Source organism: Myxocyprinus asiaticus, chromosome 21, assembly GCF_019703515.2.
Source record: "Myxocyprinus asiaticus isolate MX2 ecotype Aquarium Trade chromosome 21, UBuf_Myxa_2, whole genome shotgun sequence".
NCBI classification, from domain to species: Eukaryota; Metazoa; Chordata; class Actinopteri; order Cypriniformes; family Catostomidae; genus Myxocyprinus; species Myxocyprinus asiaticus.
Window position 1 is genome coordinate 13,945,001 of NC_059364.1, and position 23,103 is coordinate 13,968,103.

General features: G+C 39.3%; 1 protein-coding gene across 1 annotated transcript in view; it reads left to right on the top strand.

Moving 5' to 3' along the window:
• LOC127411693 (uncharacterized) overlaps positions 1–23,103 on the top strand; it is a 28,674-nt gene that overhangs the window by 641 nt on the left and 4,930 nt on the right. The window contains exons 1-14 of the mRNA XM_051647399.1: positions 1–149; positions 272–322; positions 10,630–10,730; positions 11,412–11,541; positions 11,721–11,770; positions 12,453–12,561; positions 12,955–13,113; positions 13,287–13,404; positions 13,668–13,729; positions 13,844–13,969; positions 14,497–14,576; positions 14,690–14,833; positions 14,953–15,149; positions 19,709–19,838. The exon at positions 1–149 is cut by the window's left edge and continues 641 nt beyond it. Of these exons, the coding sequence (XP_051503359.1) occupies positions 1–149; positions 272–322; positions 10,630–10,730; positions 11,412–11,541; positions 11,721–11,770; positions 12,453–12,561; positions 12,955–13,113; positions 13,287–13,404; positions 13,668–13,729; positions 13,844–13,969; positions 14,497–14,576; positions 14,690–14,833; positions 14,953–15,149; positions 19,709–19,838 (1,606 nt within the window). The remainder of the gene's footprint in view (positions 150–271; positions 323–10,629; positions 10,731–11,411; positions 11,542–11,720; positions 11,771–12,452; positions 12,562–12,954; positions 13,114–13,286; positions 13,405–13,667; positions 13,730–13,843; positions 13,970–14,496; positions 14,577–14,689; positions 14,834–14,952; positions 15,150–19,708; positions 19,839–23,103) is intronic.

Genomic DNA, 23,103 nt, shown 5'->3' on the forward strand with positions numbered 1-23,103 from the left:
GACCAAAGATGAAGAAAGTCCTCCTGAACTTCCAGAGTTGGAGCTCCAGGAGGAAGTAACTGTCAAGAAGAAAACTGTGGACAAGACTACAATACACTTCCTGCGAAGTTCCTTTCAAGTGTCCCCTCTTCCTGAATATCCTCGAAAAAGTAAGAGGCTTCAACATCATTGCATGGAGTCCATTAGCATGTTTTGTTTTTTTTTTTTTTAAGATCGGCTTAACTCATGACGTATTGCTGAAAAATAGTCAAATCTTTGTTTGCATTGGCAGGAAGCCTCAATACTGGAATCAGTTTGCTACAGTTCACTGAACACAACTTGGGTGAGTCTGTTTTGCTTTGTGATAAATCTTCACAATAGTTTTGACTTTAATGCCTGGAGCTAATGTTGTATTATTCACACTGTGTGAAAACTGTGTTAGAGATACAACAGATATCTTATAGAGCTTTTCCATGCAAATTTTGGATTATCACTCATTTGAAAAGGTCCTCATAGGGCATCTAATGTAACATACACAGTATTATTTGTATTAAATTACCATATAAACAGTAAACACTTTATTGGCCAGTTTTAAGTATTTAACTTCTGCTTCAACTCAATTTGTCAACTGAGAACAAAGTGTGATTGATTGTAGCAACTTCGCAAATGTCATAAATCAGTGGAAAGAGAGAAAAAAGGCACTTGCAGCGACCACCAGACCCGACCTAAATTGTTATTTTGTGATATTATTCTGTGTTATTGTGATATTTTAAAGGAATAGTTAAAAAAAATAAATAAATAACACACAAAAATAAAACAAATCTGTCATAATTTACTCACCCTTATGTTATTCCAAACCCATAACACTTTCTTTCTTATGCCGAACACAAAAGAAGAAAATCTATTGAATATTCTAGTCCGTCTTTTAAATACAATGGCAGTGGATAGTGACTCACTTTAAAGCTTAAAAAAGGAGCTAAAATTATAATAAATGTTGTCCATGTGATGTGTGCATCATATTCTAAGTCCTCTGAAGGCAAATGATGGGTTTTGGTATGAAACAGCCCAAAATGTAAGTAATACTTCAGTGAAAATATTGAAGTCCGTTGCATGTTCATTAGCGTTATGAGAGGGTTGTTTCTCACCAAAACCTTTGTATGCCTTCAGAAAAATTGGAATATGATGCTTGAGCTATATTTATAATTTGAAGTGAGTCACTATCGACGGCTATTGTATTGAAAATACGGACCGAAATATTCATTATAATTCAGAGAAATTATAAAGAAAGAAAGTATAACAGGTTTGCAATGACATGTGACAGATTTGCAATGATGTGTGTGGAATAAATTTTAAGTTGTATTTGAGGGAGTTCTATACATATTCTGAGGTTTGTAGGTACGTAACTTTATATGGCAAGCAAGTAAAAAATTTTCTGAATAAATCTAAGACAGTCTGAATCCTTCATAATCCGTGCATATCTTTGAAACACTGAAACTGCTCTCTCATGACTCAACTTGAGATTTTACTCATGTCTTCATCCAGGCGTGGTTTCCATTGGAAAAGGCACGGTTCAGAGGGTGTGGGTGGACATGCAACTCTGCAGGTCTCATCATGAACAAAGCATGCATCTCCAACACTAGATCTAGATATTTAGACCCTTTAGTAAAACAAGCTTTAGCACTTTACTGAAAACTAAGGTGTTTATTGTTTGGTCTTAGAGAAATGACACCCATTGAGGTCACAGAGTCGCATTTAATCTCAGTGTTCTGACTGGGGTGCTGGTCTTGTGAGCAAGGGGTAATCTGTTTGGGACAGTGGTGTCTATGCTGTGGCAAGGGACATCTTTTGTACACATTTGTCCCAGGATTCCTCAGTGTGAAGCCATATGACCTGTTCCCAAGCATTGTATTCCTGTGGATCTATCCCACCTCCTCATATGTCTCTTACAAATGCAATCAAATCCCCTTAGAAACATTCACACACCATGTGCTTTGATGTGCTAATGGATATTATTTAAAGGGATAGTTCACCCAAAATTATATTTCTGTCATCATTTAATCACCCACCCTAATGTTTTTCCAAACATGTCTGACTCTCGTTCTTCCAAGAAACACAAAAAGTTTTGTAAGAGGTCGTTCAGGCCGAATGCACTTTTGCACTCAAAGCTAGACGCAGCACAATTAATAAATCAGAACGCAGGTTTCGTGATGTAAAAATGTATTCTGTGTCAACAGCCCATTAGGCAGTAGGTTAGTCTTCATTCACTTTCATAGGATCTTTTGTACATACAATCAAAATGAATGGGGACTGAGGCTGTCATTTGCCAAACATCTTTTGTATTCCACTAAAGGAAAAAAGTAATATGGGTTTGTGACAACATGAGTAAATAGCCACTTTTTCACTATCGGGCCAGTGCGAGCCAGGGCTATCAACTGGCCAGCTGGGGCCAATAGCCTCAGACCTCGACACTAAAATCTATCTGCATTCCCACCATCGGGCCAACAGCCCTGCAGCATTGCCCTAAAACCCACCCTTAATACGCTGCTCTGTTGCCACTGTCACACATCTGCCCATTACACAAGCAAGAGGGAAACTCAAGCTGAGGTATCACACTTTGGAGAGGAGATTAGCTAGCCCTTGAAATCAACATGGATTTGTACTGTGTCTGCAATGTTTTTATCTTTTCCCGAACCTGTACCGTTGTGCGCTGGATACACAACTTGGCAAGTTCGGCAACATTATACTTGATCACGTCTTCGTTTGGCAGCAGTGTGTGTGTGTTTGTGTGTACATGTTTATACAACATTGTGGGGACCAAACGTCCCCACAAGGATAGTAAAACCTGAGATCACCTACCTTGTGGGACCCTGCCAGCGGTCCCCATGAGGGAAATGGCTTATTAAACATACTAAACAATGTTTTTTTGAAAATGTAAAAATGCAAAAAGGTTTCTGTGAGGGGAAGGGTTAGGGGATAGAAATTATCGTTAGATCTGTATAAAATCCATAAAATGCATGGAAGTCTATGGAGAGTCCCCACAATTATATCAAAACAAGTTTGTGTGTGTGTGTGTGTGTGTGGGTGTGTGTGTGAGTGATTTCATCAACATTAACAAATACGAGACAAAAAAGATGCATCATAATGATGAATAAACAATTTTATTAAAGCATATTGTTGACAAAAATATGACAAGAAAAACAATAATTTTTATTAGACAATAAGTTAGTTTTCAGCTACTCCTACCCCCAACCTTGTGGTGGACCAACAACTGGCTGACGACCTGAATGTGTTCTACTGCAGATTTGAAAGACCCAATCTCACACCCCACACCCACTCTGACCTTCACTTCACACAAACACCAACACCTCCTGCAACCCCCCTTCTCCCCCCTCCTGCTATTCAACCTGCATTAAGATCTATGAAGATTATGTGAGCCGGGTCTTTCGGAAACAAAAGACGAGGAAAGCTTCAGGACCAGATGGCGTCTCACCAGCGTGTCTTCGATCCTGTGCTAACCAGCTGGCCCCCATCTTCACACAGATCTTCAATAGATCACTGGAGTGTGACATCCCATGCTGCTTCAAATGCTCAATCATTATTCCTGTCCCAAAGAGACCAAAAATCACAGGACTTAATGACTACAGACCTGTCGTCCTGACATCTGTGGTCATGAAATCATTTGAGAGACTGGTGTTGGCCCACCTGAATAACATCACTGGACCCTTTCTAGATCCCCTTCAATTTGCTTATCGAGCAAACAGGTCTGTGGATAATGCTGTCAACATGGGATTGCATCATATTCTGCAACATCTGGACAGACCAGGGACATATGCAAGGATCCTTTTTGTGGACTTCAGTTCGGCTTTCAACACCATCATCCCAGCTATACTCCAGAATAAATTACACCAACTCTCTGTTCCCATGTCTATCTGTCAGTGGATTACCAGCTTTCTGACGGACAGGCAGCAGCTTGTGAGACAGGTGAAACTCCCTTCCAGCACCTGTACAATCAGCACTGGTGCCCCCCAGGGATGTGTGCTCTCCCCACTACTCTTCTCCCTCTACACCAATGACTGCATCACCAAGGACCCCTCTGTCAAGCTCCTGAAGTTTGCAGACGACACCACTGTCATCGGCCTCATCCGAGATGACGATGAGTCTGCATACAGAAGGGAGGTTGAACAGCTGGCTGTCTGGTGCAGTCAAAACAACCTTGAGCTGAACATGCTCAAAACGGTGGAGATGATTGTGGACTTTAGGAGGAACACCCCAACACTGACCCCCCTCACCATTCTAAACAGTACTGTGGCAGCAGTGGAGTCATTCAGGTTCCTGGGCACTACATCTCACAAGACCTGAAGTGGGAGACACACACTGACTCCATTGTGAAAAAGGCCCAGCAGAGGTTGTACTTCCTTCGCAAGCTGAGGAAGTTCAACCTGCCACAGGTGCTGCTGATACAGTTCTACTCAGCAGTCATTGAGTCTGTCCTCTGCACTTCAATAACTGTCTGGTTTGGTTCAGCTACAAAATCAAACTTCAGAAGACTACAAAGGACAGTTCGGACTGCTGAGAGGATTATTGGTTGCCCCCTGCCCCCCCTTCAAGAACTATACACTTCCAGAGTGAGGAAAAAGGCTGGAAAATCACTCTGGACCCCACTCACCCTGCCCATTACCTTTTTGAACTGTTGCCTTCTGGCCGATGCTTCAGAACTCTGAGCATCAGAACCATCAGGCACAGGAACAGTTTTTTGTTTCAGGCTATCCATCTCATGAACAGTTAAAATTGCCCCATTGAGCAATAACTATGTGCAATACACAGTTTAGTATTTTTTTTATATTTATCCGACACATCCAACCTCTTTTGCCATTTCATTCCTCTGAAAAAAAAAAAAAAAAACATTTGCACTGTACATAACAGATTTGTATTTGCACTGTACATAACAGATAACAGATTTGTATTAGATTTGCACAACGTATGTGTATGTGTGTATGTATGTATATGTGTGTCTGTGTGTGTATGTACGTATGTGTATAATTATGTTTTATTTTTTATTATTATCTATGTCTTGCTGCTGTTTTTGTATTGTTTTTGTATTGTTGTACACTGGAAGCTCCTGTCACCAAGACAAATGTATGTGTAAGCATACTTGGCAATAAAGCTGATTCTGATTCTGATTCTAATTTATGTAATTTTACAACTTACATCTTTGCACAGACAGTGAAGCGAATGAACAGGTGAACTTGAACTACATTATGCGCTAGTCATAGTATGCTTAACTTGCATTGTGAAAACGCTGTTTCTGTAAAAACACACGTAATGCAATATCCTAAACTGGCTAAACACAGAAAATGAATAACAGTCTCTTAAGCATGAAGAATTCAGAATACAGCAGACTAACTTCTAAAGAGTAATGAATACTTCATTATATATGCTATTATTTAGAGCTCTGGTTTCACATGCAAGGACAGTTGTGCAGTAATTTGTACATAGCCTATCTTTAATATGTTTGGTACATGTTTAAATTTAGAAAATGTTTTTAAATTTTTCCTAAAAATTTGAAGATTTGATTAAAGTTTGGTCTTACAGTCTTAGACACATCATTTTGCACATTATCATCAACTAAAAGATATTTTCTTTGACTAAATATGCAATTTTAGTCTAAAACTAATGGAAATGACATGATGAAATATTGACAAAATTTAAAGGACATTTTTTTGTTTGTTTGTTTGTTTGTTTGTTTTTTGTTAATAGACTAAAACTTATGACTAAAACAAAAACAAAAAAACTGTGAAAAATGCACACTGTTAGGCAGACGCCATCAATCTGACGTTGCACATTTTCATCAGCTCAAATATTCAGAAGAGCCCTAATTCTGTCTACTGACCAGTACTGGCAAATCTCCATTCTTGCAGAATGAGTATCTTGGTGCTGAAACGTTTGACCTGACTCAGCAAAACTCCACCTTTGACATCGACCCTGCCTCAAGCCCCTGTTGACCTTGTTTGGCCCAAGGGTAATTGGCGGGCCAGGGCGCTTGGCTGTTGGCCCTGAGTAAGCCCCAAGGAAGCACGATGAAGCCCAGTGACAGTGGGAACGCAACTGGCCCTGGCACACACAGCTCACCCTCATTTGGCCCGATTGTGGAAATGCGGCTAATGATGTCAGAATTTTCATTTTTAGCCAAACTATCCCTTTAACACATATGTCTTCTCTTTTTACTACACCCTTGTCGTTAAGAATATATATATATATATATATATATATATATATATATATATATATATATATATATATATATATATATATATATATATATGCACACAGCACAGGTATAAAACCCTAAATCAAATAACATTCTAATGCAGTGTTTCCCAACATTTTTTCTGCCATGGCACACTTTTTACGACTAAAAAATTCTACGGCACACCACTAACCCACATAGGCTAACCATAGTCAATATTTTTCGACATCCATGTTTTCTGGCCATCTTAGTAGCGTGCTTACTTGTAATGTTTGAAATTCGGCTATGCAAAAAAACAAAAAAACATGTCACATTTGGTGAGGCTTGCTTCTGTTTCACAAATTTGTTTAATTTTATTTATTAACTGATTAGTTCAGTGATCCCTTCTGGAGATGTCACTAGGTGGCGACAAATGAGCGTCTTATGTGCTATGAGTGAGTCAGTGAATCATTTCGAGTCGTTCATGACCAAAATCTACCAAGAGACTTTATAGTGTTTAAGCATTAAAAGAACAAAGCAGATCTATAGTCTTCCTTCAGTCTGAGCATTATTTTTCATCCAAAAAGACAACAATAATAGTCTAATTATAGTGAGTTTCAATAATGTCCTTACCTTCTCCTTTATTAAAAGTTGCATGGCTACAAATCTACTGACAGTATAACAATTATAAACACAAAGCAGATCTACGGTATCATTTTCCTACAGTAGCCTATTTAAACTGCTGAGCATGGCTTTTATCAGAAAAGACCACAATAATAGACAAATAATAATAATTTTTAGTTTCAATAATGTTCTTTCCTCATTGTAAAGTGCATTTCACATGAGTTGAGTCGAGGCGTCAACGCTCTGTTCAACGCCAGCGTCAAGTGCCGCATTGCCCTCCACATGACAAGAGTTGCAGAAAACGTCACAAAGGGGCGATTTTACGAGTTTGCCATGTAAAAAAGCGGGAGGTGTGCACAATAAACATTGAAAACATGTATTTGGAAGAGAGAAAAAAAGCTTGCAATTGCTTTGATAGCAGAAAGTAATAAAATAACTCGTTTATGTTTAGGTCTAAGCGTTTTCTTGGTGAATTTAAATTAGTTAAATAACTGGGGTCTCTGATATTCGTAAACGATAAGGTAATATTTAATTATAAGAAATTATGAGACATTCAATGTCTCTTCACAAATTTGGACAGTTTTTAAATATTTCTTGTTGCTTAGTACTCTCAAAGACATTATTGGTGAAGCAAAAACGTGTGTGTGAAAAACACTTTGGTGTAAAGTGTCGCCACTTCATAGACTTCAATGTATTCTGAGTCATGTGAAAGACCCTTAACGCATATAAATATCAGTCACTTTTGCACATTAATCATTGCTATTCAGAATCATAAAAGTGACTGATTATGTTTCAAAATGGCAAATTTCTCCAAAAGATGAGGAGTTTGGATCCCTGAAATTATCATATTTTTTTTTTCATGCATTTATTTATTTTGTGGAATTTGATAATTTTCCACGGCACACCTGACAATCTTTCAAGACACACTAGTGTGCAGCGGCACAGTGGTTGGGAAACACTGTTCTAATGTATTTCATTTCTCAATTTGCCGTCATAATTCACTCTTCTGAAAGTTCAGCGAGTTTGGTTTAAAGGAAACTGTATTCTCTGGTGCTGCGTTTCACACTGCTCCAGAGTACAGTGGGGGCCCTGTGGAGACCAGGGAAACAGCTGGCAAGGCGGAAAGACCAAGATACTTCCCATGATCCCAAAGGCCTCTCTCACTTGGAATATCAGTACCTCTACCTTCTTCAGCCACGTGATTTTACAGGAATCCAGTTTGCAATTTACTGCCTGTTTTCAATGAGGAGAATGTGTTGAACTTCAGCGTATATGTGTGTTAGTCTCCTACAGAAGGATCTTGTTGTTCGATCCCTCACATCTTGACCTGTGTTAAGTCCTCGGCTTTACTGACTTTTCTCTGCAGTCTAGGGGCAGGCTCTGCACATATCCTCTTCCTGTTCACTGTCTAGAATGTCCAGAGGCTGTCAGAGGGCCGACTGCACTGCACAGACCGTGTGAAGTGGCCCAGTTTCCGAAAGTCTCCTCTCCTTTTCTGGACTCTTTTAGTCCAGTCTGGGGAATAAGTCATTCTTGAAGCAAACTGAGACATGGCCTCATGCGTGTTTGAAATCATCATGTTTGTTTGCTTTTGTACTTGGGATCCATTTCTTTTTTTTTTTTTTTTTTTAATAGATTTAAATGGGTCAGAGACATTTTTTTTGTCCTGATCTATTAAGTTATTCAAAACTACATTAAAAATGCAGTTCACACCAAAAAATTACTTGACAACAACTATTTTATGATGGACATTTAAACTAGGAGTTTTTCAACAGGTTGAGAACCACTGGTGTAACCAACATGCAGGTAGCCATTTTGTTGTCATGTGACAAAAAGAGAGAGAGAGAGAGAGAGAGAGAGAGAGAGAGAGAGAGAGAGAGAGAGAGAGAGAGAGAGAGAGAGAGAGAGAGAGAGAGAGAAACATAAATATAAAAAAATATATTTATATAAATATTTTACATTTTATATTAAAAAAAAATAATAGAAATCTTTTTGAAAAGGCACATTTTGTCCAGGTCAAATGGAGTAACCCTAAGAAAATTTCTTGATTATATTCATGATTAATAAAAAAAAAAAAAAAAAATAAAAAAAATTGTAAAAATATTTTTTAGGTATTTTAGTGTATTAGAGGTGCAACAAACACATTCTAATAAAATTTACTTGAAGAGACCACTTGAAATTACTTATATTTATATGTAAGTAAAAATGACATAAATGTTTTTTGAAAATTTATGAAACCAACATATTGTCAACAAGTTTGTCTGAGATGTGATAAAAAATATGATAAAATTAGAAATCTTTTAAAATCGTGCATAAAACACATGTATCAAGTTTTTAGATATGTTATCTTTGTTTCCATGTTGGTTTCATACATTTTGGAAAAACATGTATAGATTTATTTTATTTTTTTAAAAAGGAAAGAAAAAATGATTTCATGCCTTTAAAAATGTTAATGTAATTAACATCAAGTTAAATCTATTTAAACACTTTCCTTTTCAAGATTTAAGATATAATTATATATATAAAAAAAATGATTCACAAATACTGTATCAAGAAGTTCTCTTATGGTTACTCTATTTGACCTGAACAAAATGTGCCATTTCAGCATATGACAAAACAAAAATAGTTACACCACTTGACCTTGATTTGGTGTTTTTCAAATATCAATAATATTTTAAAACAGAATTGTTTCACTGCCTATTTAAAAAAAAAAAAAAAAAAAAAAAAAATAAAACAATGATCAATTATTTTTCAAAACTATATATGCCAGCATTTCTTAAATCTTTTAATTATTTATATATTTATTTTACTCTCTCTGGACAGTTACACCACTAAGACATTTTTTTACTTTAACCCCCTTACTTACATTTTTACTTAATATCAGAATGATTGACCTCAAAAATTGAAAACATTTTCATTATATTAGAGGTTTATTTAAGTAATATTTTTTTTTAATTGGAATTTTTATGTATTTTTTATGTTATTGACCCATATCCCAGTAGTTTCCCTCAGGCTATGCACAAACCTGGCACTGATGCCAAACATGCTATTTCCTATTACACAGAATCAACAAGGATCAGAGAGTAGACTTCTGACAGGATTTAAGATTATCATTTCAGTGTGACAGTTCCCAGCACTTGTTTGTATTTTCCTGCTTTAGGGAAGGGGAGGGGGTACATAAAGCAATGTGGTTATGGGAATTTTAGAACAGTCAGCTGTCTGTGGGAAAACATAGATGACATTGGTCACTAAACTATGCCACTGGCCAGACAGTCCCTCACTTGTCCTGTTTCACTGCCAGCCCAGTTTTGCAACATCCCACAGTATCCTAGTTTGGTATTCTGTGTGTTGGCATTTATTTTAGTGTGTGTGCACCAGACTCATGATAAATCAGAGATGACTGATGGTACAGAGCACATGTAATAACAACTACAGCAAAAAGCAAACTCTTTCATTCCTCCCTCAACATAATCGGATCAATCATTAGCACTAGCATACAGAGATTAAGTAGCTGTTTCCGGTTGACATTATTAATTTGACACAAATTCCAACCAAGCTTTCAAGTGTGTTCTACAGAGCACAATACACCAAATATGGTGCTCTGGACTGTGCAGACTGGAGTTTGGGACCCATTTTTCCCATGTTAGCTTTAAGTTCTACTTGTTTTGTTTCCCAGAGTTCGACTCAATGACCCAGACCGAGTTAGGACTTCTCATCATCCAAAATTGCTTTCCCATCAGCTCAGGAGGCATCTGCTAACAGTATTGACATCTTGTTGATGTGTTGTTTTACTCATTTAGATGACCTGAGCAACAAAGATGCCACCAGCCATGAGTTACTAAAGGAAGAGTTGAGGCTACTACCTCTGAGCAGCAAGATGAACGCACTAACACACCAAAAGGTAAAATTACTTAGTAAATTACTGATAACTAGTACTGGGAACCAAGAACTGGTTTCAATTTTAAAAAAAATACTGAAACCTAATGATGACTTTCGGTTCCGTTAACGGTTCTCATACAGTATTTTATGTGCATTCATACACATATGCAATTGAAACTGTACTAAAGTGCTCTTACAGTGTTTCCTGCTCTACTTAAAGGGATAGGTCACCAAAAAAAAAAAAAAAAAAAAAAAAAAAATTCGGTATTCATTTATTAACCCAAACCCATGTTGATTGCTTTCTTCCATTGAACACAGGAGATGTTAGGCAGAATGTTAGCCTCAGTCACCATTTACTATCATTGCATTTTTTTTCCACACAATGAGCGTGAATGGTGACTGAGGCTGTCATTCTGTGTAACATCTCCTTTTGTATTCCATGAAAGAGAGTCATATAAAGTACAAAAGCTTTTGAGTGAACTAGCCATTTAATGGAATCGTTAAGGAACCACAATCGTTAAGAGCAATCAGAATCGAAACCAGAATCATTAAAACCCATACGATTTCCATCTCTACTGACAACCCATCAAAATCTTACATATTGCATACTCACCACATGACAAATTTTTCAAACAATAAAATGAATATGCATTTCAAATGGGATTAAACATTTACGAATGCTCCTATTTGTCAACTTTCACAGAAACCAGCTGTTAGGTCCTGTAGTTTGGGTGATACGGTGCCAAGAAGTCAGACCTTTCACTTCATATGCCAAGAGGGAGATGAAATTCTTGAAGATGAGGAATCTCCACGGCAAAGAAGGATAACTGTTGGTAATGACATGCTGTGACCTCATATTGTCATGCATTGTCTGGGTGATAAAGGCTTTTTGTTTTCGCTATTGTCTTGTTCTGTCCCCAATCAGGTGATTCTCTCATGGATTCAGATTAATTGCATTAAACTACAGGTTTGAAAAGTACCAATGAGCTTTTGTTAACTCTCCTCCTACCAGCGTCTTACATTCCCCAGTCAAAGGATCATGCTGGAGACTGTGCAATAAAGGTAATTTTACTTTTAAATCTTGTTGTGTATAAGATTGTGGAAAAAAAAAACAAAAAACATTTGCATTGTCTTCCATTGTTTGGCTAAACAAGAAGTATTTCCCCTAACTCAAACCATTGGTTGAGCCAGTGTTATTATGTCCAGCCCAGTTAGGTCATTCAAACAGATTGCAGTTCCATTTGGTGCCATTTGTGGCGCAGAAATTGCATACCTTTAATTGCACAACAAAACATTGTTTATTATTCAGTGAAACATAGTGGGGTCTTTCTCTTGACAAAGAGAAAGACCCCACTAGCCATTTTGGAAAATTAAATGCAGTTACACATGAAAATACTCCTGGGGTTTGTGTTTTAGTCAGAGCATCCACTGCGTTTGGCTATACGCAAGTAGTACTTTCATGCAAAGTCTTTCATGAGAGCACAGAACATTCTCCATGGTTTTAGAAAAAAAACTGTTAAAGCCAACTTGGTCTTATTTTCTGTCTTTTATGGTGGAATGTTCTAAATTGGTATTTTTGTGTGAACACGTCTTTCATTGCATTAAATTCACGCATACATGCAACAATACGTTCATGTACGGTTATTTTAAGTTGATGAATGTGTCTGCACGCATACACCCCGTGACCTTTAAAAGTCATTTGTATCTTTTTTGTGTGTCTGTCTGTGAATCTACATGAGTGTAGCATGACTTTAATAGGCACAGAGCCAAAACTCTAGCAGAGTTGAACACAGAGGAGGTCTGCCAATGGTTTTGTAATATTGGGCTACAGAAATGCCTCCCCTTCATTAGAGGTAAAGTACAGTTTGCACATTTGTTTTTGCCATTTTCCCACCCTTTTTTAATTCTGTTTAATGCACAAACCATTCAAAGAGACAAAAGTGCATACCGCAAACCAATAACTGTTCAGATTATGTATTACTCATTTGCACTTATACGTTATTGCACCAGTTTAAGAATATTTCCATGCATCAACTTAAAAAGAGAAGGAAAACAACATTTACTAGCTAATACAACACCATAGAGACTTTACCATTTCTGTCTAATGATTTGCAGGACCTATTTGTACAGTATTCAAAGCAATAAAGTGCTATTTTAGAGATTCATTAGTGTAATTTATCAGAAGCTAACAGATTTCATCAATGTTAATTATAATTCTGTGGCTTTGGGTGGATCAAACCCTACAGAGGCAGAGCTCAGTGGATCTCACATTGCCTCTATTGACCTCAACACCCTTGAAATCCTTCAAGTGTCCAATCTGGAGGAGAGAGAGAGGTTGCTTTCTGCCATCTACCATGAGTTACACCCACCGAACTCCACCACCCAGAGACTCGACTCCCTCCTGGGTATCATACACAACCATGAAATATTTGAGTTTGAATCAAAGTTACAAATAAGTACTTTTGTCAAAATTGAACTGTAATTTCCTGGTACTGTAACTTAACACTGGACAGAAACCTCACCCAGGTTTGCCTGACTTGTTTTGGTTTTCTTGTGTTTCCAATCTTCCCCCCAAAAGAAAGATTTGGTCCACACAACATTGAGAAATTCACAGCGGCTTTGGTGTCTATGACTAAGTCAAAATCGTCTCCTCAAGTTAACAGCATCAGCATGAAACGTTGTTCATTCAAATTTAGGTAGAGCCTTCTTCCTTTACATTGAATATAAAAGTATATATTGTGCTTGGTTGTAGTTCTACCTTATAATAGGGCTTGCACGACAACTCATTTTTCTAGTCTGCTGGTTAATGTCTTCCTTTAAATAAATTACATACAATACAGGTGCAACCCATACTTCATAATCACACAATATTGCCATAATGCTATTTACATTCTTACAGAATTTTTATTATAGTACTTACAGTATGACCTGAAGCTGTGTAATGTTCTCTCTCTTATAGGCAAAAAGAGCAGAGCGCTAGAGATAAAAGAAACTCGCATCTTATCGAAATCACAATCAATGGTAACATTTTGTTCAAGTGTGCTAAATTTTGTCCAATCTAATGGTTCAGTGCGTCCAGATATGTTTACTTGTACATTTTTGACAACAGCTTTCTGCAATGTTATTTTGATTCAGCGTCAGATCGAACAGTTCATCTGAGGACACCCAAAGAGACGAGTGTGGGAAAAGTAATGGAGTCCTGTCTGAGGATGCTGGGAATTAATGAGGACAAAGATCATTTCAACCTGAAAAACAAACAAGGTACATTATACTATACTATACTATATATATATATATATATATATATATATATATATATATATATATATATATATATATATATATATATATATATATACTGTATACTGTATATATAAGCAACAAGAAACAAAGCATTTACAAATGTGTAAATGTTGTGTGTACATACTGTAGGTATAAGGATTGTGAACCTTTTAATTGTTGTTGATGAAAACAGCACTGCAATTAAACTAGAATACTTTTATCTTGCATTAAGTAATATATTTTAAGTGGAAATTTGTATAGCATGTCCATCAGTGAGTCTTTTGGGAGTGTGCCAACATATTTAAACATTTTAAAGAATTAATCACACTAAACCAACTTACTCCCAATTTACTCTATTTATTTATTTATTGTCATCTTTGGGAAAGAACAACCATTTAGTCTAAAGTTTGGAGAGAATCATATATGGCTTGTACAGAGTAAGTGCTCTGGAATTTACACAGTGAATTTTCTTTTACATACTGTCTCTATTTATCCACGTTTTTCAGATGAGTTCTCCCCCGAGCAGCAGATTGGAGATTTGCCTGGCTCAGAGACAAGACTAATGGAGCTTCATTTATGTAGGAAGGTAGACAAAATCCCATGTTTTAGAGAAGTATTATAATTGGCTAAACAAAAGCAAATGTTATTATCTTGGGATACAAACTTTAAAACTGAACTATTGGGTCTCAAAACATTTAGAAAACACAGAAAGATGACCCTAATTCTTCAGATGCCATTATTTGTTCTGCTGATGATGTTCAGTGCAAGAATCTACGAAACGATGACGGAAAGATTCAAGAGCTTAACCAACAGGTCGCTTCACTTCAAAATGTCATCATACAGGTAAATTATTCCTGTCGTTCAAGACAAAAAAAGCCTATGTTTTCTTTTACCATTTTATTCACATAGCTTGATTGATCTGATTCTAGCTATTCGTTAAACATTTTGTGTATGATAAGCAGGTTCAGGAGCTTTACCATGGCCTGGTGGCCTTTTGTTCAGAGCTGAAAAAGATGGAGGGAGAGATGGATACAGAGCAGCTAGACAGCTTGGAGCTGAATATATGTCTTAGTCAGGCACAGGACAGTCTGCAGAGGAAGAGACAGAGTCTTCAAATGCTCAGGGACAATCTGAACAATGCACCAGTGCAGAAGAAAAAGTAAGTATATCCATTCATGAAAGACCATGGCCAGGAACTTACAGTACCATGTGTTTGCAAATAACATGTGATGATGTAGTCAGTTTTTGTGTGGGAATGCAGTTCCCTATCTGTCACTCACTCGATATTGTGTTGATATAGTGACACTAGGGGTCTCCCTTGGGAGCCCCAAACACCTCTGATCTTTGAGAAAAGGCCAATAGGAATTGACGAGTTGAATTTGCATGCCACTCTCCCAGACATACGGGTATAAAAGGAGCTGGCTCGCAACCACTCATTTAGATTTTTTTCTTCGGAGACGAGCGGTTGTGTTTCAGCGAGCTGTATTCCTCCGCTGATCTATTCACCTCGAAAGCTGTTGGATTTACCGTGCATTACCGCAGTTTCTCCCCCTCTTGCACCAGTGGTGTGCAGAGAACACCCCTGGGTGCTTCAGCAGCTAAAAGAGTATACTCTTCCTAATAAAAGAGTGGCACACACGGAGCGTCTTTTTAAAGATGCCTTTCCGCCTGTGTATAATTCCTGGTTGCGGTCGCTATCTCTCTTCTTCTGACGGCCATGATCGCATGGCGCTGCCCACGCAGAGACATCGTTCATGGATGGGTCATGTCCTCATTGCGAGAACATGACCATGGCAACGTTGTGGTCATGGCTTTCCTTCGTCAGAGGGAAAGCCACCCCAGCGGCTCCCCGCCTCAGTCCTTCTACCTGCGGGTATGAGGCCACGGCGGTTAGCACTGGGGGCGATTTGGGGACCTCAGTGGGAGCTTCTCTGCCGGGAAAACCCCCACAGACCTCCCATTCCCCAGTATGCTCGTGTGCCCCGGTTGATTTCTGGGATGAGACCGCCGGCTCATCTCAGGGCGAGTTTGCGATCTTATTCGGGGCTCGCGAAGAGGATGAGCTCTCGATCGCAGCATAATGAAAGTCGCAGAGGCAGCCCTTTCCCCGCTAAGTGGGCATCCGCATCCTCAACTATCTCGACAACTGGCTGATTCTAGCTCACTCTCAGGATTTGTTTTGTGCGCACAGGGACTTGGTGCTCAGCCACCTCAGCCGGCTGGGGTCAACTGGGAAAAGAGCAAGCTCTCCCCAGTTCAGAGCATCTCTTTTCTCGGCATGGAGTTAGACTCAGTATCTATGATGGCGCGCCTCATGAGCGAGCGCACGCAGTCAGTGCTGAACTGTCTGAAGGCATTCAGGTGAAGAACGGCGGTCCCACTGAAACAATTTCAGAGGCTCCTGGGGCATATGGTGTCCTCGGCGGTGGTCACGCTGCTCGGGTTGATGCATATGAGACCGCTTCAGCACTGGCTTCAGACTCGAGTCCCGAGATGGGCATGGCGCCATGGGGCATATCGTGTGGCCATCACGCTGATCTGCCACAGCCTGTTCAGCCCTTGGACAGACCTTGCATTTCTGCAGGCAGGGGTCCCCTTAGTGCAGGTGTCCAGGTGCGTCGTGGTTACAACAGACGCCTCCAAGCGTGGCGGGGGCGCCATATGCAACGGGCGCGCAGTCGCCGGCTCCTGGACAAGGACACGACTGCGTTGGCATATCAACTGCCTCAAGTTGCTGGCAGTATTGCTCGCCCTGCGGAGGCTTCGGCCATTGATCCAGGACAAGCACATGTTGGTCCGGACGGACAACACGGCAACGGTAGTGTACATCAACCGCCAAGGCGGCGTGTGCTCTCGTTGCATGTCACAACTCATCTGCCATCTCCACCTCTGGAGTCAGCAGTGGCTCAAGTTGTTGCGAGCCACTCACATCCCGGGCGACCTCAACAACGTGGCAGACACGCTGTCACGGCAGGTCACGCTTAGGGGAGAGTGGAGACTCCACCCCCAGGTGGTCCAGCTTAACTCGTTGCCAGCCCAGTATGTGTGCTAACTTGGCCCTGTACTGGGGTAAGTGCTCCACATGCGCTGGTTGTCCATATGTAACCCCATGTGATGTATCTTCCGCAAGACGGTTCCCCCGTTGGTGAACCTGCGTCTTCCTTGGGTAGAGGCCCCTCTGCCCCCAGTCGCCGTGTTTGTAGAACTCTTCTCCCCCTGGGTAGGACCTACCACGGGGACTTCTCCACATGAGACACTGCCGACAAGACTCGGTAAGACCATGTGACGTATTTCCACACAATTTCCTCCCCCTCGGGCAGGGTGTGGTCTCCGCGGTGTCTTCCCCTTGGGAGTGACGCCCCCCCGACGCGGACGCTATATGGCCCCCAGCTGAACGATTTTTCCTTTTGGGGTGAAGAAAGAGAAGAGGCCATGGCTGGGGCAGCCGGTCCCCATTTTTTGGGCAGTTGACTTGTCCCCGAGGTGCAGGGGACCATACTACGCTTGAAAGAGCACTGGGGGAGGTTACGTGACAGCCGGGTGCGCTGGCTACGAGGCACACAATGGTCTGTCCGTTTCGCACCGCCAGTTCACGTAACACAGTTCAGCTAGTTGTAGCATTTTGTATAGGGACCTCTAGTATCACTACATCGACACAACGTTGAGTGAGTGACAGATAGGGAACATCCTGGTTACTTTCGTAACCTTCGTTCCCTGATGGAGGCAACGAGACTTTGTGTCCTTCCTGCCACAACACTGAACTATCCGCTGAAATGGCCGGGACCTTGTCTCAGCTCCTCAGCACAAAACCTGAATGAGTGCTTTTACTACATCGACACAACGTCTCATTCCCTCCATCAGGGAACGGAGGTTACGAAAGTAACCAGGACGTTTATGTGTGTTACTTTTATTTAATATTACATACAATATTAAAGTCTTATATAATAACATACTCCACATGTTGCCACATGGAGTTCTGAAAAAAAAAAAAAAACTGCAGTTCCTAATAAAGTTACCGACAAACAGTTTTATTTACTCACAAGTATATTTGGTGAGTATTAATTTTTTGGAAGCTGGTCACCCGTTACAAAACACAATAACAAATTACAGTATTTACACATTTGTGTGGAGAGCAGAGTAGTTTGGAAGCAGTGTAATAGAAGAGAACAAAATAGAATAGAAAAGAGTGTGCTGATCTGGAGGATAATGCAGATTATTTAATTAGGGTATTTACACATTAGTGCAGAAACAGTGTAGTTTGGAAAACAATAGAATAGAATAGAATAGAATAGAATAGAATAGAATAGAATAGAATGTGCTTACCTGGATGATTATGGAGAATGTTAAATTAGAGTACACATTAGTGCAGATAGCATTGTAGTTTGGCAAACAATATAATTGAATAGAATAGAAGCTGCTAATCTGGAGAATAATGCAGACAATTAATTTGCAGTATTTACACATTAGTGCAGATTGCAGTGTCATTTGGAATAGAATAGAATAGAATAGAATGTGCTGATATGGAGGATTATGCAGAATAATAAATTACAGTATTTACACATTAGTGCAGAGAGCAGTGTCATTTGGAATAGAATAGAATAGAATAGAATGTGCTGATCTGGAGGATAATGCAGTACAGTGAACAGCAATTAGTTAGTACTATGAGATTATTTTAGGGAATAACAGTGGGAAAGAAACTGTTCATTAATGGTTTTGGATGCGCTGAGTGCAATTTCCTTGTTGTAATGAGAATTTACTGACAGAGTCTGCATCCTGTGATTTTTGATGCTCTGTTTACAGTCAGTTTCAGTTTATTTTTCTGTTTGGCGTCAGTGCTAAAAGTTGCTTTGGATGACGGAAATTAGAAGTCTGCAGATCTAAAAAGGGATAGTTCACCCAAAAGCTACAGTTCTGTCATTTACTCACCATCATGTTGTTTTAAATCCATATGACTTGCTTCTGTGGAACACAAAAGAAGATGTTTGGTAAAATGTTAGCCTCAGTCACCATTTACTTTCACTTCATCTTTTTTCCATACAATGAAAGTGAATTTTGACTGAGATTAACATTCTGCCTACAATCTTACGGGTTAGTACGGGAATCTGTACCTGTTAAATTTATGAGGTGTGCAAATAAAGAGAGAGTGTTTGAGGGAAAGGCCAGTGTGGGTCTCAGCCAGTAGTTTCCTGCTTTTTCTCAGCATAACAGCCTTTGATTTATTCTGACATCTTTTTTTGAGCTGGACAGACTGAAAGCAGGAATGGATAAGGGTGTGAGAAAATACCATCATGAATCAGTATGTCCAAGTCCTCATTAATTACCTGATAAGCCACTTAATTTGAAGCCTTATTGTTTTCTGTTTCATTATGTCCTTTATGTGCGTGGCCAAAAAAAATAATTAAAAAAATAATAATCTTTCAAGTTTCAGTGTTTTTGGATGACATTAATCTAAGATATTTGAGTATGAGAACATGAGAGGGAAGAAACATATTTAGACCACTTAAAGACCCCATGAAATCAAAGTTGTGGTTTTGTGGCTTTTATTCAATGTCAAATTGACTGAAGCTCATCTGTATGATAGTGTACCCTTAATTGTTGACAAAATTAACTTTGATATAAAGTGACAGAACATTGAATATCGGTTCAGATAAGCTTCCAGATCCATGGCTAAACTTTACAAATCTTATGGAAGCAGCTTGTGTTTTGTTTACTCCTCAGGCAGGCAGAGGTTCGGCTGCTGGAGAAGATGAGACTGAACTGCCAGGTGTTTAAAGAAGAGATCACACTGGTCCACCTCATCCGGCAGGTGGCTCACCTGCGTTCAGCTCTGGAGAACACCCAGGCCAAGGTGAGCCAGAAACCCCCTGATCTGACATAGAGTTCCTTAAGTTTCTTAGATTGTCCTAGTGCAGTATAAAATGATATAGTGCTGACATGTGAATGCAAGCCAGTGGTTATTATTTTAAACCACATTTTAATGAGGCTGAACATATGGTACTAATGTGAGCATTAGAGTCTTGGCTTTCCCAATATGCAAGCACTTTGTTGGACGTACAAAAATATTTGAGGGTAAAAATGAACGCAGTTATTTGACATGAAGTACTGAATTAGTTTTAGAGGCTGTTCTCATAACATATAATTATTGCTGTTTTTTTTTTTCTTTTTGCCTAAAAGGAATAATTCACTTAAAAACTTAAATTATGTCAATATGTATTCACCCTCATGTCATTCCAAACCCATAAGACTTTCTTTATTCTGCGGCACACAAAAGGAGATATTTTAGAGAATGTCACAATCGCTGAGTTTCATAGAATAGCCGTTGATAGTGACACAGAAATCACCTAAAAGTGTAAGAAAAGTAGTCCATGTGACTTTTGCTTCCTTGCCTCATTTTGTGAGCAGAGCTACCTAGCAAATTAATGGTGTCATTTCACAATGACAGTCACCACAGCAGTGAGCCACTGGCACCGAAACCAGTCATTTTTCAAAAGCCAGCACAACACAAAATGCTAGTCTGGCACTAGGTTGACACGAAGTGTAAAACTATCCTCGTTGTGGCCGTACCGATGATTCTTTCCCACCTTCGTCCTCCTTTTAAAGTGGCTCTTTCATCTCCTCTGTAGAGACCTAACAAGGTGCCATGAAAGGACACATGCCGACTGGAGCTTTGGAAGAAAAGAACGTGTCACGTTGCTGCCCTCAGGCCACAGTCTTTAGGTGCTGAGTTGGTGGGAAAGAAGCAGTGGTGCTAAAGTTTATCATATGACCTAATCAGTGGGAAAGGTGCAGGTCAGGCCACAGAGCAGTCTGGGAACTAATATAAGCCTGGTCCTAATAAGGAGCAGCCTGCCATTTATTTTCCAGAGATTATCGGACAATAAGGAAATATTTAATCATTGGCTCTAATCTACGGGATCCATCACGACTGCAGTGCATCAGAATAGACAGGAAGAGAGAGGGAGGAGTTGTGGAAATAGTGGGAAATATAACAAATATTGTTTCAAAGTAGGGTCCCAATTTGGAAACAGGAACTTGAGTGGGAAAACCCCTGGAAATAATATGGCACAAGCACCCCTCAAACTTTTTCTAACCTCTCTTTATTCATTTCTATTTAAATATCCAATCTTCTTCAGGCCAGAAATGTATTTTTTTTTTTTTTTTGCAGACTTTAGGATTAGGTTTCACTATTCACATGGGAAAGGTGGTGTAGATACAGTACTGCAATTACGACCAAGCATGATAGCTCCCCGTAGTTGGGCTCACTTTGATTCCCAGTGTCTTGGCGGTCACCCTGTTGAGATGCACTGGCGGCTAAGAGGCCCCGTTGCTAATAGTTGTGGCAGCTTTTGGCTCTGTCATGGATTTATAGTCCATCTTGAGGTTGCCATTTTACTGCATGCAATGCTGCACTCCTGGGCCCTGCGAATGCATTATTGTAACAGACAGTGCCTCACTTAGAGTATATTATTTAAGACCAGCCACACTTTTCTAACCACGTCCGGAAGCCTTTCTCATGCAAAACACAATCCTAAAATCCAAGATTTGGCACAGCTTCCTCTCCCATCTCATAAGAGTTAGGGAATTTCTGAAGGCGTGCCCAAGAAAGGCCATTTCTCAACCAATCATTCTTCATGGAGCAACTCCCAACCCTTTACAGTTTCAAAGACCATTTGCCAAGCCATATTCTTCATATTTCCATTGTTCATCTTGTTCTCCAGTTTCCGCCGTTTGCTCCGTGGCCAATATCGCCTTTATAATTATTCCCTCACCTTGCTCCAGCACCAGGTTAACATGAGGGCTGAACGACATTAGGAGCAAATGAAAGTTGTCTGGAATGATTCATTCCGAAAGTACCTGCCCTTATACTACTTCTCTTAGGTAAAAAGTGCAAAGATTTGAAAGAGGGTCTTTTAGGCCCAAGTGAATCAAAACAGTGGGGTGATGAGGGCTCCTAAGTATTTCTTCAAGGGGGTTTCCTGAGTGAGCGAGCTGTCTGGTGCCAGTGTCTGGAGAGAGGCTCAGTAGCCATGGCTGCAGGGCTTTCACATGCCAGGAGAGTCAAACCCTCACCTCTGCTTTCTGAAACCTGATCACTCTGTGTCTATCTTTTCACTCACTTCCTGTATTCAGTCTCTGTCTCAGCAATTGATCTTGCATTTTCACCAGTGAGGAACTACTTAGGAACTAATTTTGTCATGTCACATTTTGGCCCCTTTAGAGTGCAACAATTGCACTGTCATATTTTTTATAAATATATTTTTATATCAATGCAGTTTCGCTTAAAGGTGTTATGTATATTTTTTTTCGATATAAAAACTATTTCTCTTATCCCAACCTTTTAAGTAAATCATTTGTAGGTTGATTTCACCTAAAAGTGTAATGATTTGGCTCTGTGGCACTGTCAAAAGGGTGGGACCATCTGTTTTTGCAACCAGTAGAAGACAGGGGGAGTTTTCTGTAATCTGTTTGAAAACAGTGATTATTTTTGCAATTTTGTTTGGCGACCCTATTGTTATTGTGACCCTAAATTAAACACTTCAGCTTTAATATACTTTGGTGAATTTGGCAAACACTTTTATTTATAAGTGAATTGCAGTGCATTTAGGATAAACATTTTATTAGTTTATGCATTACATGGGAATCGATCTTTGGAGGTGCTATAGCACCATGCTCTATCAACTACTCCATGTTCTGAGAATCTGAGCATACATAAGCCAAATCTGTTTGTCACAGGATAGACAAAAGCCTAAACAGCCATTCTTAATAGACATGTTTTTGCCACTGTTCGTGCTGTTTTTGAATTGTTATTCTTTGTAACGCTGTTTTTGTCAGTGTTTTTACATGACTTGAGATACTTGCAATCTGTTCCATTTGTTGCGCTGTGTCTAGCTTTTTAAGTGCACGTTTGGTCTGAACGGCCCCTAAGAGACCCAATTTGTGACTAAACTGAACTAAATTTGAACACAATGTGTAATTATAGTACTATGTTTTGCATAGCAACATAAAATACAGATAAAAAATCTCTATACATAATTTACATAAACACTATTTCATGATGTTGTAAAATACTTCAATTGGTCTATGTATTTCAGTAATGGTGACTGCATATGTTT